This window comes from Chaetura pelagica, unplaced genomic scaffold, assembly GCF_000747805.2.
Source record: "Chaetura pelagica isolate M959 unplaced genomic scaffold, ChaPel_1.0 scaffold132, whole genome shotgun sequence".
NCBI classification, from domain to species: domain Eukaryota; kingdom Metazoa; phylum Chordata; class Aves; order Apodiformes; family Apodidae; genus Chaetura; species Chaetura pelagica.
Window position 1 is genome coordinate 2,874,736 of NW_009952709.1, and position 17,928 is coordinate 2,892,663.

Here is a 17,928-nt window from a genome sequence, read left to right on the forward strand (position 1 = left end):
CATGCAGCTGTAGCAAGACCTTTCTCCTCTAGTTCCTACTCTTCTCCCCACACCACTGCAACCAAGTGGGCTGGAAAAAGGCAGGACCCTGTCCCTGATGCCACCTGCTCCCTGTTGGCTCTTCTCTGAGTGCTGTTACCTGGAATAGCCCAGCAGCAGCTTTATGCTGTGATATTACCATGCTGAGGTCATAGTTTGGCCCTTCCAGATGAAACACAAAGAGTTTCAGAGATGCTTGTTCTCTTTTTCCACACCTGCTGAGTTGCAGCCATACCAGCTATGAGGGAAGTTGCTCACATCCTCATCAGGGCACAATAAGCGGTGACCACATGTGCAGGAGAGAAGTGGCCAGGCAAGCTTATAAACTAGGAATGATGAAAGTCAGGACTGGAGGAGAAATGGAGAGGTGTTTTAAGGCTTGGCTCTCAAAGCCACTGTACTGCATTTCAGGGTTTTGGGGTTTACAGAGGGTTGCAGTGATCGTTGGGATGCTGCCACTAATCATCTGACTTCTTTTTACATGTGTGTGCCCTGCCTACAGCGAGCTGGGAGAAGAATGTGATGATATGAATAAGATCAACGGTGATGGCTGCTCCCTGTTCTGCCTGCAGGAGTTATCCTTTAACTGCATTGGTAAGTCTGGCTCAGACCCCTTCCACTCACAGTGGGTAACAACTTGTTGGAGAGTGCAGGGGAAAAATCAATAGTATTTTCAGCATTCCCAGCTGAAGAGTAGTCATGGAAGAGAGAAAAAAGGGTGGAATTTGTAGGTTTGAAAGGTGAACATATCTTCCCAGCTTCTGGCCATTTTGGTGGGAAATTGGTTCTGCTGGCTTTGAAACAGCCTGGGACTTAAGGCTAAGTCAGCCATTGTGGGACTGATCCAAAGCCCATTGAAGTCAGTGGGTGGTTTTCCACTGCCTTCAATAGGCTTTAGATCTGGCTACGTGAGAAGACACGAACTGATTTCTTTCTGGTAAACAGGAGGAGGAGTGAAAGGGGAAGGGACTGAGACCAGAAGCAAGTCCAGCTGAGGTCACACCTCCTTTGAGTTGCAAATCAATATCTGAAGATCAAAGGTCTAGCTAATCTCCTTTTTCAGAGTTGAAAACTACTTAATCAGATTTCATTTGCAAGCCTGGTTTGCTCTGATTAGCAAAACCTGTAAGCACAATGGCCGGAAGATGCTCGAGCTATCGGGAATAGCAGGGCTGCAGTTGTGAGCTTTACATATTTATTAAACTCTCTAGGAATGCTGGGGCAGTGGAGGGAAATGGAGACTGAGTTAGGCTGCACCTTCTGTGGTGTAGCCTTGAGTTGTGAGATTGCATTTCCCGAGCAGGACTCAGTGTGGTCTGGGGGAGGATGAAACATGCAGAGCCCCTCGAACTGAAGTTAATGTTTATCAAGGGTCAGCTTTATCTCAAGAGACTTTATGAGATTCCCTATCTGGACTGACCAAGCAAATACTGTATCCAACCTAGTGATCCCATGCCTTCAGATCAGGGCATCAGTTCTAAGCAGAAAATATAATGTTGGCAAGATTGGAATTTGTTCTTTTTGGCAAACGGGCCTTTATCTCTTGTGTCTGGAGCAACCCATAAAGGACCTCACAGACACCCTGATTCCTTCAGCATCCCACCCTGTGGGGCTTGAGGCCTGATTTGGTGTTATAGCTATTTACATATTCATAAATGTAAATGGTTCTATTGAAATCTGATGGTATGTATGTTGCAGCTAATTGTGACTATTGGTGGTCTTGAAGTTATGTTTGTGTTTAAAGTATCTTGCTGCATCAGAACTTCAAGCACTGAAAGATTAGTCACAATATTTTGAAAGTGAGATAAACACTTATGCAAATATTTTGGGTTCTCCAAAAGTCAGGCATAATGCAAGGCTGGTTCCAGCAAGGCTTTGGGTTGGAGCTGTATGGATTTGCATCTGTATCACCCTCCTCAGCAGTAGGTCTGAGCTCCTTGGTCCAAGTCTGTGCTCTGACCACTCCCCAGTGTTACGTTAAACCACGACCCAGGTCCTCTCTGGTGTACACTGGTTCTCAAGGAAACTGGGTTGTGTGGGCTGGGGCAGCAGCTTCATCAAGCTTCAGATAACTCTATGGACAGGAGTAAGAGGCGGGTGTCCCAAGCCTTGGCCCACACAAGGGTGTCCTGCCAGCTGGATGCAGGAGCCTGCTTTATGCCCATGTACATGTTCACCCCTGGTATCAGCAAGGAGGCTGATTCAAAGTGTAGAAAAAGCCTGTCAGACACCAACAGGGTTAGAAACTGAAGCAACTAAAACATGAACACAGATATTTCTATGCCATTCCAGAGGAAGTGATTTTTCAGATTTGCTTTAGTTGTAAAGGAAAGGGGAATTCCAGAGGTAGGAAGCTGTTTGTTTGGCAAGGAGCTTTGGAAGTTCATGGTTTTGCACAGCTCCTGGATTGCAAACATGAATAAAATCTAAGTATTTGTGAAATACTCACTTAGGTGAAGCAGATTAACCAAATCCATGGCAAGGTGAATCAATGCAGACCTTGAAAATGTTTTCTTGTGAGACTTCACGAGTGTGATGCCACGATTGCTGTGGCAGTGAGGGTCTGCAGGGGTAGATCAGCTGCTGCTGTTCTGGGGCACTTTCTGCCTTCTTCAAGTCCTTAGAAAGTTTCAGGGAAGGTAATACCTGGGAAACAAGCCCTTTGGCTTTTATGAGTGCTGGACGACCAAGAGTTAGGGCACTAGGAGCTAGAAAAGAACTGCTGGCCAATCTTCCAGAAAAAAAATGAACAGTGCTGACTCTGTTTTAACATATCAAGCATTAAAATCTCACCAGAAAACAAAGACGTTGGGGAAACAACAAGTTTCCACAAGTGGCTGTACATATTACATAATAAATAATTTTAAAGAGCAGGAATTCAGCATTCTCCATAGTCTAATAATCAGACTGGATCCTCTGCCTTTAGCAAAACAAAAGTCTTCTTTGAGACTGGTGGGGTGTTTTCTTGGAAACCACAGAATGCCTGGGTCCCTGTATGAGTAGCACAGAAAAATAAGTGTAATTTATTTCCATGTTTACAAGGCTAACACATGTTATAATCCTGTAGGACAACAAGTAATTATCTCAGACAGTGTTATTTTTGCAGCGATGTTCTCGCTGTATTATGTAGCTTTTTAGAGCCCCGGGAATCACTCCTCTTCACCAAAGAATTCAGTGAGCCTCAAACACATGTTTGGAGGCTTTGCTGAATTGGGGGCCTCAGGGTTTGATCTTGTAAATGCTTCCTTCCAGGCATGTTTCTGAACTACCCCACGGCATTCTTTAGACTTCAGCAGATCTAACCACAACAGTGAATGCATTGCTTGTCACAAATTTTCTGCAGGATTGGGTCCCACATGGCTGAAAAGAATCACTAAATGTTTTGTTTGCAAAGGCAGGGCTGAAGAAGCATTCTTGAGGGCTTCCATTGCAGGAGGTTCCATTGCAGGAGGTTTGATAGCAAAGTCCAAGCAGGCTTCTTCCTCCCAAAGCAGAGACCATGCAAAGCTCCTCACTTGGTAGAATAGGAATACAGCAGAGCCTGCAAGCTTTAGATTTAGAGCTATGAATCACAGAAAAATTCAGGTTTGAAGGAGTTTCTGAAGATTTCTAGTTCAAGGAGGGCTAACTTCCAAGTTATATCCAGCTTCAGAGTTAGAGGATCTTGCTCAGGGTCACATCCAGCTGCATTCTGGACATCTCTAAGGATGCAGCCAGGTGTTTGTAGGTATAGCTCTGCCTCTCTTGCTCCCTTTGCCTTTTAGATCATGAGGTTTATGGGGATTTTTAATTGGTCCAACTTGCCTTTGAATAAATGGCACAAGGCTCTCGAGACACTTTGTGCTAGTGCCTGTAATAAAATTGGACATTTTTTTCCCCCTCTGTTGTTTTCCCTCCTCCTTCCCTCTCTAATCAGATAACAGTGGATCAATCTGCTCTGCCATGGGAGGAGGGTTGTGGGGGAAGGAGGGAGGCAGGGACAAAAACTGTGTGGTCTTACTGTCAGGCTGTCCTGTCCTTCTCTGAACACAGCCAAGTAACAGAAAACAGATAAGATTAATAGTGTTTTCTTCCTGCAACATGCTGAAGAGTGACAGTGAGATTAATTAATTAATTAATGAAAGCATCTGGCAGTGCTCCTTTTTTAAGTTCTGCAGTACACTCACCCTTCCCCATCCTGAATTTTTTCCTTTCCCCTCCCTCCCCTCCCTCACTTTGCATAGCAGGTTCTGCATATTTTTCTCTCCCCCCACCCAGAGTTTGGTCCCACAGGGAAAGTTTCTCTTTGCTTTTTGATTTGCAGGAGACAAGTGAATTGAAGTGGTGTCTGCTGTGAATGATGCACTCCCACCTCTTGTCTGCTTTTCTTTCACCTTGCTCTCAATTATTCCTGGGATCACTGATTTTTTGTGATAGCTGCAGATATCAGACAAGTTCCAGCCAGTTTGCCCTGTGTCAAACAGGCCCCAGTTATAAGAGTCATGATTTGCAGTTGTGGAAACCCAGAGCTTTTTAGCCCTTGATCCATTCTCCCCACACTGTTGAGAAATGGGTGTCTAACAAGCCTCTGAGCACCTTGTCCTTGGTAGACAGTCTCCTCCACACCAGGCTTGTACACATGCACCTAGATATATGTGTGGACAGTGAAAAAGAGCTGCTGCTTTAATTTGCATTCCTTTTGTTGAGTGTGCTGTGCATTATGCATTGATTTAGCTCACCAATGCTGAAGAAAGAGAAGGATATAATAAAAAAGATGCAGAGATCAATAAAAAAGGAGGGAGGGGGAGAGAAATTAATATGAAAAGAGATGAGTAAAAACTGATAGATGTATTGAGACACAGCTGGGAAGTCGCTTCAGAACTTCTATCTACCCTTAAGTTTGCCTAGTAATTTATGGGGTTTTCAGTCACATCTTATTGGTGTTATTATTGCTACACTTTATCTCCTTTGCTTATAAGGGACTCCTCATAAAAGCCTTTTCACAGCAAAGCAGGGCAGCACTTTGGCTAACTTCCACATATGAGTGGTCCTACTGAAGAACAGGAATGTTTCAGGTTAGACACACGTCTCTGTGGTTTGTTGTTTGGGCCTCAGGGATATAAAATACAAAGAAAAGTCACAGAGTAGAGGAAAAGACAAAATAAATAAATCTAGCTCTTGAATTTACCACCAATTTCTGGCATGCTTGAAGCATTAGTTGCCAGTGGTTGCTCAGGGAGAAATATGATTTTAATTTGACAATGATCTTTAAACACCTTTTCTTTCGCTCCTGCTTGGCCTCAAATATTTTTTTTGCTACCTTACAAATCTGGATCTGTCCTTCTCCTCCTCCGAGGCCTCTCCCTCCAGCTGTGAGCCTTACCTTTGTGGGAGCTCTGTCCTTTACCTCTCCCATTATCCATAAATTAGGCATAGCACTTTCCCTTAATCTTATTGTTTGGTGGGCTGCATTGCATTCAGGGAAATTATTAATATTCATGAGCTTGCTATCTCTGTTTGGTGCATAATCCTCTAGGGAAATCGCAGTGTTAAATGAGTGACACAAACCTAATTTTATATGTCTTTTCTTTCCTTTCTTTCTTTTTCCTTTTTTTTCCCTTTCTGACAGAGAAGTAATGTGCTTAAAATAAATTGATGGATGACCATCCATATTCATTGTGAGCATGCTTTGAGAGCATGCCCAGCTCCCATCCTCTCCCTCTCCCTTCCTTGTACCCCTGCACAGGAACACAGCTTTGACTGCTGAAACCATGGCCCCACACAGCAGCTAATGGTGATTTCTTCTTCTTTCACCAACATTAAATAGGCCTTGGCTGACCCTGCCTAGGCCTTTCAGTAGAACAACAGCATGGGAGAGACTGAGCCACCTTGCAAGAGAAACTCAGCATCTCACATCAATAACACTAAAGCATTGACCAAGGAGCTTGGGAAAGAGGGTTGCTGTCGATAAAGAAGCTGTGGCTCTATAGCAGAATGTCATAGCAAATAGCACTGGATTTCCTGAGCCGGGCTATTCAGATGATATTTGTGTGAATCCTTCAGCTTAAGGCAAATACTTTGAAGCTGACTGTTTCCTGCAGCTCATGGGAGTGTGGCTACATGTTCTAAAATGTCTAAACACTCATTTGGCAAGTTAGTAATCACAGCATTGTCATAAAGTCTCTTAAAGTGATTTTCATACTGTCATCATTAATAGTGCAATCTTACCAGGGCCAGCTGAGCCACAGAGCAGTGAGGGCAGGCATCTCAGGCAGCAAAACACAAAGGACAGATGCTTTTTTGTGGGGGAGAATGTGGGCTGGAGTGGTATTTGTCTGCATTTTTCCCTAGGCCAGTGACTCCAGCCCAGCTCAATCCAGCTTTGGTTTTTAGGACACAGCTAAAAAGAAAGCTCAACAGAAGAATGACTCCTTTGCTTGCTGCATCCCTCACACAGTACTCTTTGGGGATCAGAGAGGCTTCCATGGCTGCTCGTACTTCCCTTCTTGATGAATGGCATCTCTGGATGTTTTTTCTCTTGGGCTTCTTCCCAGCCTCCCAAGCAAGTGGACCAGGTGTGGAGCAGGGCCATGCTGGCCAGCCTTCTTGTGGCCATAGCAGTTGCTGCCTTGTGTCATGGAAGTCTTGAGACTTTTAATCAAGCAGTCTCCAAGTTTAGCTAATAAATCTACGTAAGTCTGAGGAAATACTGAAATATTCTTGGCTCTACTTTTCTGATTTATCCAACCACCCAAGGAGGGAAACAAGACTAGGTGGGAAGAGGACACACATAGTGCTTTTATAACATGCGTGGTTGCCCAGGTTTGAGGGAAGGCCACATTGGCTGCCATAGGCAGAGCAGATAAGGTCTTACTACCACTGCCAGCAATGGAAAATATCCTTTCACTTAAGTGACAAGGGCTCATGTTCTTGGAGGTGAAATATCAAGTTTCAGTGCCGGGCTCTGTGAGGGAATTGTAATTGTATCTGTCTGCAGCAAGCAGATCAATTGCATAATGATTGTGCTCCAACCGCTATATCATAGCGAGGAGCCGAGTCACGCCAGACAAAGAACAAGCCCAGGAATGTGTTTCCACGAAGCAGCTGAATTACCAGGGAGCCACGCTCTGCAAATGCATTATGCCCAGGAGATGCTCAGACACGACCGTCAGATTGAACAGAAAAAAGCCTCCTGAGAGGCCCCTGGATGTTCTGCAGCAGATTGCAACACCCACTCTTGCCTTCATTTCCAAGGTGTCTGGTTTATTTCATTGAAGGAAAATGTCACGATTTATTGATATGCAACTTTATTCAGAAAGGTCTGCCCAAGCTCCGTGTAATGGTTTTCCTCTTTTCAAATCAGAATATCCAGGAAGGAAAATAACTTGAATATGTTACTGTAGCAGGAAATCTCTCTGTCTCTGGCTTCCTCAGTATTAAAGAAGAGATTAGCAGATAACCTGGAAGCAGGCCATATTATTCACTCTCTTCCCACCAGAGCCAAAGGTGAAACCCCCATAGAAATAAATGGAGCAGGTTCTGCGATGGCTCAGCTGCTGGGTTCATGTGATCTGCACTGAAATTATTTCTCCTTTTGTGACAGAAACCTTCGGATACATTTTTTCTCATCTGTGAACAGAAACACTAGTGCTAGAGATGCCAGTGAAGTGACGTGGTGGTAAAATCATGCTTCTGCAGAAGTTGCTGACTTTGATGAGCCTGTGATTTGGCCCTCGTTGTGTCCGAAAATGTCTGCATGCCTTTAACCTTTCAGGGGTTAAAATGAAAAGTTCACTCTGTTCCAATATTTGTTACTCTGAGACAATGCTTCTGTATTTTTCTGTCCCCTCTCCTCCCTTTTCTTTTTCATCTTTTTTTTTTTTCTTTTTTTTTCCATCGGACAAATAGTTACGTGGCACGAGGCTTGTTATAGTTGGAAACATCCCTATGTAAACAGCTGAGCTTAAAAATACTCCTTTATTTTTTATATATTTTTTTTGTCTGGCCTTCTAAAAAAATAGTACTTACTGCACAAAAGAAGACTATGCTGATGCCAGTCACTGCATTCTAGCTGAAAACAGGAAGTCACCCCAAGTGTCTGTCCCCAGCACTTTGACCATGCGGCTCGGACATGAAAAGCCTTGTCAGAGGATGTGCCCTGTGCTAGGAATTGGATCTCTTCATCTCTTTTTATATTTTTCTTTAATGAGGTGGAAGGCTGCCTATCACAGATAAGAGTATATCCTGCTTGTCTGCTTCCTGATCTGCCTCAGACTTCATTCATGTTGCTGGTGATTTTCGTGCATTGCTTTGAACAGGTGACTGTGCTGCTCACCCAGACCTGGTCTGGCAGGTGCTTCCCTGTCTAAATCCTCTGCTTTACCTTGTGCATCCTTTCATTTCTAAGATCCAGAGGGGTTTGTATTTCAATACAAAAGGCTGCCTTTTGCAACTTGGGCAGCTTAAGAAACAAATAGAAATGGAGTTTGCATCATTTTCTCATGCAAGACATGAGCACCAAGATTGTCCTGGATCTTGAAGCCCAACTGCAATATTAAGCAGACCAGGTCTTGCCTATCTGTTTGACCAAATGAAGTCTACCATGGACTATTCAGGGATTCCCAGATGTCACAGAAGTCTTTGCTGAACCAGAGACTAGCTTTTCCCAAAGCAAGGGCAAGTGAGAGACCTATGTTTGGCCCCCACAGTTTTGTGCCTTCAGTAAGAACTTTGTCACAGAGAAGAAACTTGGACTGCCTGAATGAATACATGTTACATGAGTTCTGCTCAGGATCCTTCATCATCTAATGTCAGTGTCCCAGAGATGCTGTCTCCTCCTGCCAGGTGCTATGGCTGCAGACATTTTATTGTTCTAGATTTAAGCTGGATTTCTAGGCATCTGCTTTTCAACTTTTTAAAGTAATTTTTCCTTGAGGACAAATGAGATTTCCTTCATGTTCCCTTCCTTCATATCTCCTTCAGATTAAACTTCAAAGTGAGAAGTCCACAGTGTTGATGAAATAACCCACGATGTAGGCCGTACATGACCAATATGTCACTATGACCTTAACTAGGTCTTGTGAGCCTATAGACCTTTGTGGAGACAAAATTAGCTCATATTACCAAGGCCCTGGATGCATTTCATGTCACAATATTTGAGAATGGATAAGACATTTTGCACCATTATGGAAATAAAGATGTAAGCTATTTATTCCTAGAAAAACACCACTCCCAACACTGCCCTCCCTGGATTTCAGCCTGTAGGACTCTACGGATTTAACTGAGCTGAGTTCACACCACTGTGGAAAGGGGAGGAGCCTGTTAGTTTTTCTTTTGTGAGGGCAATCATAGGAAGAAATAATCTGGTCTTTCATCAATTTGCTCAGGAAAATGTAAAGCCTGGTGTGTAGCCTATGGAACATCCAAGACTGCAGTAAGAGTTAGGACTCAGAGCTGGTGTACAGCACCTGAGGAAGGCAGAGTCTCTGCTCCCTTTTGGCCTCCCACCCAGTGCTGTGCCTCATTTGGCTGTCATAGGAACATGCTTTTGTTAGTCTCCTCATCAATATCTGGGAAGGATTAAAAGAAGCTTTCCTTTTTTCTGTCACTCAGAGGTAGGAAGGTCATAAGCAGGAAAAGTCTTCCCCTCATCCCACCAATGCTCCCCCCAAAGCATGGCATGGTGTGTCAGTAGTGGGACTTACAGATCTTCCTTAAAAGCGAGATAGGGTTGTAAAGCCACTTTTCCCCATCATCTTCAAAACATAGCAAAGCAAAAGGATCCCTAATCTCTCAGCCTTTGTGCAAGGTGTCACCCAGCCACCCCCTATGGAGAGCAGGGTGCTGTGGCTCAGTAGGCCTAGTGCAGCATCTGGGCTCGTGACGGTGCCGTTCAGTAGGACTTTGTTAATCATTTAGGCAGTTTCCATTTAATTCAGACATCTCAGTCTCTCCATTCGGTTCCTCCCTCGGGTTTTGCAGACTCCGAGCAGACAGATTTATTGGGGTCTTAAGCATAATCAGGAACAAATTAGCCTCTGTTAGGATCACACACTGGCCTGGATCACAGCTATTCAAAGGCTGCCTTCCCATCCATGTGAGTATGAATTAAGTCACTGGGTTGGAGTAGGGCTTGAGTATTCTGTTATCCCAAACACATGATCTTATCAGAAGCCCATTACGTTTATCATCACATTAGGAAGGAACATTTGGAGCCAGTGCAGGAGTATGTTGCTGTATAAATGTTGTGCTTACTTCAGTGCCTGTCGTGAAAATCAGTTGGAGCTTCAGGAAGGCCAGGGAAGCACTGCCTGAATGCAGACACCTAAAATTAGGCTGTGAGTTCCTGTGTGTGTGTGCACCAGTGAGGTGGCATTGCTGAGGTGTGTAAAGAGAGTGTACAAGTGCCAGTGTGTCAGGGTTTCTGTCAGGGTGGGAGTGTAGCAGGATGCATTTGAGAACCAGCGTTTCACTGTAGGTATGTATCTGACTGTGCCTGAGTTTTTAAGCTGAAGGTTGGGCCTTTTTGGTGTGGTAGGTCTTTTCCCTTTTTCCCTTTTTTTTTTTTCTCTTTACAGAAATAAGCTTCTTTTCATAAAATGACAAACTGTTTTTCCAAAAACACATTGATTGCTGACCACAGTCTTTCCAGAGCAGAACATTCCTCAGAGATTTCTGTTGAGACTCTCACTCAAACTGGGACATAGTGCTGGGAGGCGGGTGAGCTGCTTTGCTTTATCCCCCTGCTCTTGGGCACAGCAGAGAGCTGGCCTACGTTTTGGTGCATCTCTGCAGAGAGAGGAGCAGAATGAGAGATGCTGAGGATAGATAAGATGAGGGAACCAAGAGCTTGTCTCCACAGCCATCATAGTTACACACTCAGTCTGCCCCTTCCATGCACTGGCCAGGCACAGAGTGTGGATGAGCCACCCTGGTGAGCGCTGTGCCATCATTAATCATCCCTGCAGAGAAACAAGTTGTGTTACAGAGATGTCCAGACTGGAGCACTCAAGGGCACACATGGTTCGTGAGCAGTTCAAGCGTACGTTCCCAGCGGGGTCAGTGTCAGATGAGGAGTAGCAGGGCCCTGCTGGCATCAGGGCTGTTGGGCAATCTGGCTGTGGGAGGAGGCAAGGCAGCTGGGCTGCTGGGGCCAGCACTGCTGGGTTGCCTTAGGGCCCATCTGCACATCCACCCTAGCTCCATCCACTGTGGAGTAATGTGACACCCTGGGGAGCCATTGTCATCCTCTGCCTGTGAAGCGCTCTCCCGAGTGCTCCTCCTCCCATCACTTCGAGGTGTGTGGTATATGTTTTAGTGGCTTCCAGCCATAGGAAGATTTTAAGATGTGACATTTTGGGTCAGGAATATTCACTCAGACTCAGGGCTGCACTCTGGAAGCTGAATGGCTTCCAGGTTCACGCTGGCTCCTTTTCATCAGCCCTGAGTACTGGCCCAACAAATACACAGTTCCCCATGCTCATCCATGTACACAAGCTGGCCACAGAAGTCATGATGAAATGAAGCCATAATGGCATTCTACCCTGATAAACTTCTCCATTCTTTCAAACTCACATTTTCTTAAGGACCTGGAAATTTGCACAGGGATGAGGGGAAGGGAAAAGGAGTGAAAGTCATTAAATAATTGAATTGCAATAAACTGATTCTTTCCTGGCTCCTGATGGTATTTCACTGTGTAAACTAGAAGGAAAAATAAACAAGGGATTTAGTAGTTTGGAAATAGCTCAAAATTGAGCAGCCGTTGGATTTTCTGACACCTAACTTGAGATAGTCCAATGCTACCGACAGGACTCTCCTTAGGGATCATTTCCATCAGCCCAGCAAGCAGCTCTGGCTAATTTCCTACCGTTTTTTCAGCAGGCTTATTTGCCAGACAAAAATACAACAGGCTGTCAGAACTGGATACCTCTGGGGACTGGCAATGATAATACAATACAAAATAGGATACCAACAGGTCAAAGGTTTCCATTTCACAGAGTACTCTAATGACTGAAAGTCATTATTGCTATGCAGTCTGTTTGAAAAGAGTAGATGGATCTCGGTTCAGTTTTTAATGGGCCAGTGTTACAGAAACAACCTCAAAAATTTGGCATCTTTGTTGGCAGTCTCATTAGAGAAGCCACAGAATAAATGGACAAGGATAATAAAGTCTCCTGCTGCTTTTGATCCTTTCAGGTCAAATTTGAGTCATGTTGGTTGAAGCTGTGTATGTCTGTGGCAAGCTTACCCTCACACTACGTATAATGTATCTGCTCTTTTGATAAACAGATCTGTTTGGCTCTTTGCTCACTACGACTGTAAACTTGGCAGTTTTCACCAGCCCTGAATTCACAGTTGTTGTTGTTGTTTTGCAGATATCAGTTAAAAACAAAAAGGGAAACATTGTAGACAAGACCCTCTTGTGGCATTTTCCATCCGAGCTGGTGGAATCATGCCAACACCCACATGGTCTCTCTGTGTATTTTCTGTATCTGCCTTCTTCAGTTTCCATACTTCTAAATGGAGGTAAAATAAAATAAGCAGAAATCCCTTGCATTAGGAAATATCCTGAGGGAAATGTCCTAGAAAAGTTGACTATTGTTTCTTGGTTTTCTTATAATCACCTTGCTGTTGCCTGGAAGTGACCAATGCTTTCACTTCCCGGTGACCTGGTCCAAAACCAGTGATGTTATCAGGTCCTAACAACTGGATTGCAGATGTGTAGCCAGTCTTTTGTAATTTCTCTTCTCTGCTTCCTCCTGGCAGATGAACCCAGCAGATGCTATTTCCACGATGGTGATGGAGTATGTGAGGAATTTGAGCAAATGACCAGCATCAAAGACTGTGGTATTTACACTCCCAAAGGCTTCCTTGATCAGTGGGCTTCCAATGTCTCCGTCTCACACCACAGTGACCAGCAGTGTCCAGGATGGGTGGTCATTGGTCAGCCAGCAGCTACCCAGGTAAGGGAAGCATACTCTCTTTCCTCTCCTGGGAAGCAAAGTCCAGCAAGGAGAAACATTCATGAGCAGAGTTAGATGGTTAGTGTTCAGGTGTGATCTTCTACCTATAAACTCACTGCTTCACCAAAGAAGGTTCCTGATAGCAGTTTCTCTCTGAGCCTGGTTAGCAGTGATGTGGTTGAAATTCAGTTCCAGTCATCCAACTGAAAACTAGCTGAAGTGCTGGCCTGCTTGACTTCATAAGCTGAGTAAGAGTCATCTCAACTATCATCACCTAGAAGACTAGCCTAGCTCTCTGCAGCCAGCACAGGGCTCTGTCTTGTGGCAATGAGTTCTGAAGGCTAATGCTGAATAATACAAAAGAGTGTTCTTTCTTTTTAACAGTTTTGTGTTCTCTGTCTCCCAGTTTCATAAAAGCACCCTATTGTTCTATTCTGAGAAAGGTCCCATCCATTCCCAAAGCCATTCATTAGCTTTAACTCCATTCTTAGATGTCTCCTTTGTAACATAAATAGCTTCAGTTATCATAACTTTACCTTTTGTTTCCCTGAGAGAACCAGATCCAAATTAGTTCAAAAAGGCATTAGATAAATGCCTGGAAAATAGATGATGTATGCTTGGAAAATGCATGATGTAGCTGTAACAGTCCAGATGCAACACCCTGACTCAGGAAAGTACATGTTACTTGTTCATGGATTTTTAGAGGATGCAGTTGTGAATGGGTAATCACCTAGAAGGGTTACTTCATATATTCCTCCTTCAGCACCCACTGTTGTCCTTTGCTACAATAGAACCCTGGAGTAGATGGGCTTTTTGTTTAATGCAGCAAAGTTGTTCTTACAGTCTAATTATCTGGGAGGTATCTTGAGTGGGCAGTGCCGAGAGGAAGCCGAGTCCCAGAGATGGCAAGCAGATTTCCCAGTGAATAGCAAAGGTGCAGCATTTCCAGTTGGCTCGCAAGAGAAAACATCTTTTTCCAAGAGTCTTGGCCTTGTTCACATTGCACAAGTCTGTAACAAATTAATGACCAGGTCAGTTTTAAATGCACAAAGCATGGTCAGCTGGCATAGTACCAAGGCAGAATCCCAAGCTCCTTATTCCCTTTTTGTCATGGTCTCATTTATTATTTTACACTGTAAAAGGAACTTTCCTCTGGACCCCTACCAGTGCCTTCAGAACTTCTTTCTCATTCAAGCTCCCTGTGTTACAGCACAGTCCAAAGCCTGTGGTGTCCAGTTCAGGTGCTGCTTTATGTGCTTGTCCCCAAGCACTCTGTTCCTTAGCTGCCCTGATTTCCTCCTGATGCGCTGGTAGGAGCACAGCCACTCCATGCAGGAGGTGACATATGGTCCTGTGGTGGTGGCAGAAACACCACCACGTGCACACACAGCAGAAAGCCCTGCTGTGTTGCCACAATTCAAGCGTGTTTGTTGTACCCAGATGAGATGAAGTTGTCACAGCCTTGTTACCAAAAAAAAAAAAAAAAAAAGAGAGAGAGAGAAAATAGAGGGGAAAAAAAAAAAGCTGTTGTATTTATAGGCAGAGCACTAACATATCACACACTGGCAGAGTGAATGGGAACATGCCTCCTGTTATTGCCTGGCCCCTGGGGAGATAACAGTGTGCTATTTACTTCCAGCAAAAGGAATTTTTGCTTTAGCTCAGCTGGTCCTATTACAAGTCTGAGTGCATGAGGTTTATTGACCTTTTTAATCATATATGTTAAGAAAGTCTTTGTTTTCCCCAGGAACAAGACAGGCTTGTTGGCTTGTGAAAGCACCTGACTTGTCACTCCAGAGAGGTTAGGTGGGGCAGCAGGTCATCAGCCTGTTAGTTAGCAGAGATGAAAATTAACCTAAGATCTCCTCTAATCACTGCATGTAATGATCACTGGTGTGTAAACATGTTTGGCTTCATTATCTGCACAAGCACTGAGCCTTAGAGGTTTTTTGTATTGATCAAAGGGGTACCTTTCTTCACCCAGCTATCTTTCAGAGAAAGTTGTGTGCTTGCTGGTGTTGTGCAAACTTTTCATGTTGTTGCTGGGTAGTTTCCTGATTAATCAGAGTGGCATTTGTGTTGGCTTCTCATCAAGAATGCCATGAAAGATATGCTTGAGTGCAGTGCACATCAATATACAGAATACATAAGGTGCCTGTTTGTTAGCCATCCCCATTTCTTATGACTGCCCCAGCCCTCTCAAGGTGCTTTATAGTATTTGAAACATGTCCTTCATGATTTAAAATTGTTTCTAGGCTTCAGATATCTTAACACCCATTTCTCTGTGTGACTGTCATAGTTTACCTAAGCTGCTCCTGAGGAGCAGGCATCACAAGTTGGTTCCTTATTGTGTCTCTCAGCAGTGTCTGTCTGTGTGCACTTGTTTACCCATGGAGAGCTGTTTATGAGCACAAGCTAGAGAACACTTCCTGATTATTGTAGGGCTGCTTCTGTGGACTGACCACCCCACGCCTGTTTGTTCAGGTCACCTAAGACTTTGCTTGTTCCTGCAGAGTTGGATGTTCCTTAGTAGGGTGCCTGCCCTTGCTTAGGATTTTCAGGCGGCCCTTACACGCAGGTTCCATACTGGTTAGTGTGAAGCTATTGAGTGGCAACATATTAAGGGAGGGGAAAAGCCCCAACAACTTCACAGCATAAGTTTTGTTTTGAATAACAAAATGCTTACAAAGGATGACATGGTCTTGGCGAAGAGATACACATTTGAAAAATGGAAAGGTCAAACAGTCCCCCCCCTTGAACAATCACACTTTGAGCAGAAGCAGGACTGACAGACAGCCACTTCTACTTTCCTGGCAGCCACCCTTCTATGCTGATTAAGAAATATTCTCAGTACTGACAAGATCATATTTAGAGCCAGAGAAGACCAGTCAGCAACGTTGCACCAGCACTGAAATGCGAGCACCGATGCAGGGTGTTTTTACAGTTTGATTTCTTACCTGGAATCCTCCACAGATCTTGAAGCAGATGCTGCTCAGTACCTGTTGTCAACTGCAGAAGAAATTCAGAAAAAAGGGATTTGCACACCCTTGGGCTGCTCTTTTCCCTACTGCTCTCGCTGGGAGTTTGTAAACAGCCTCTCCTTGCCATCCGCCGTGTGTGAAATATTGTCAGTGTTGATGTACTGGTTGTGTGGGGTTTTCTACAGCACTGTTTATTTCTTGGGGCCTTTCTTGTGCTAAAGATTATTGATGCTAGCATTAAGTCATCAGCTGGTGTGTGCTGGCAGAGACTACAAAAAGGCAGTAGCACTGGGCAGATTTATACTAGCTGAAGGACAGATCCAGTCAGCATAAACAGACAGACAAAGGGTGCTTGAGCTGGTCTGTTTTGTGAATAACTGCAATTTCTTTTCTGTAGTGGAAGTCCCCAGGGACTTATTTCCCTGACTGGTTTGTAACCAGCTAGGGTCATCCTCCTCATTACAAGCAGGAGAGGAGAGGATGTGGCCTCCTGACACCGAGTTAAGCACCCTTGAGAAGACATGAGTTTGAAAAGCTGATGCCTGGTCTTCCCAGACAATCCCTGTTGGATCATCACTGGTGAAGCTGCACCAGTGAGAAGTGTTAGAGCAGGAACATGCAGCCTAGTTTAGGTTACTGTCAAGGGTTGGCTGTCCTGGAGGGTTCAAGAAACCAGAGTCTTGCAGTTGCCTTTTTGTTTTTCCACAGTTTACACTGTGAGTGCAGTAGCTTATAAGTTAGTCAGTCTTTTTAGAGTAGGGTGTTCTGAGCAGGAAGGACTGGGGTATTTTGCTATATTTTGCCTTCTCTCTAAGGATGTGTCTTTGGAAGAAGCCTCTGACAGGCTTGTTTCAGGATGGTTGCTCCATGGCTTGCACGAGAGGAGCAGTGGCAGGATGCAGAGCAACCCTGGGAGGCTAGAGATGCTATTTCTCCTTTCCTCTTGCTGGTGGAACTCCTGCATCTGAAGAACTGGCTCATCTGCAGTTTCCCTTTGGGTCTTATAACAGAGAACTATAAGAGAGTAATGGGTCTTTAGGGGGCTTGTTGCTAACTTTGTTACTCCTATCACAGCAATGTGTGCTCAAGACTTGGCAGTTTGTGCATGCACTGGTGATTTGGAGGGCCAGTCCTCCAGTAGCTATGTTTTTCATTGCTTTCCTTCCAGTTGTGCAGAAGTTGTTTAGACCAAGTAACCATACATCATTTTTTAATTTATTTTTTTTCTCCCTATGCCGTTTTTTGAGCTTGGTTTTCCCCTAAACAGAAAAAGCTGCACAGTTAACCAAAAGGGGACTCTCTCCCAGGGCTGCTGGGCACAAATAGGTCCTGGGATTCGTTTTCATTCCCGGATAGATGAACACACCCTGATCTCCTCTGGGTTCCCCACATGGGCTGCTATGGAGTAAGAAGTTGTGGAAGAGGATTCTTATTACATCTTTCCCACAAACAGAGGCCCCCTCCTGCCCCTATTACAGTTCCCACAGTTGCACTCATCCAGACTCACTGCAACAAACCTATTCTTCCCCTGGTAGCAGAAAGATGTCTAGAACTGTACTATGTCTGAAATAGTCCAGAGAAGGAGAAGGTGAGCACAGAAATATTCTGAGTACTAGAAGAAAGAACCTGGTAGGTCAAGGGCTCCAAGAGTGCTAAGAAAATACCAGAAGAAAATTGAAGGGAGATATGATTAAGTCCTCTGCCACAGTTTTATTCTGTCTAATAAATATAACGCTGAAGATAGTTCCCCAAAGATCCAGTAAAGCCAACAAATAGAGTAATCTTGAACAGGAGTGGGAGGAGAGGAAACCTGCTACTTTTAATGGAGAAGCCATTCCTTTCCTTTGGGGTGATCATGCTGAGAAGAGGGACGGTGTCTGTCTGTCGGCTCTGCAAGTGGCCCTTTTTGAACTTCCCAATTCACAGCCAAGTCCTGTTGTTCCTCAGTGGTAAGAGTTTTGTTGTGG

The 17,928-nt window shown here is 44.4% G+C and overlaps 1 protein-coding gene across 1 annotated transcript in view; it reads left to right on the top strand.

Annotated features, from left to right (window-relative positions):
- Window positions 1-17,928, top strand: part of PAPPA (pregnancy-associated plasma protein A, pappalysin 1) — a 182,973-nt gene that overhangs the window by 95,994 nt on the left and 69,051 nt on the right. The window contains exons 9-10 of the mRNA XM_009994319.1: window positions 542-633; window positions 12,784-12,980. Of these exons, the coding sequence (XP_009992621.1) occupies window positions 542-633; window positions 12,784-12,980 (289 nt within the window). The remainder of the gene's footprint in view (window positions 1-541; window positions 634-12,783; window positions 12,981-17,928) is intronic.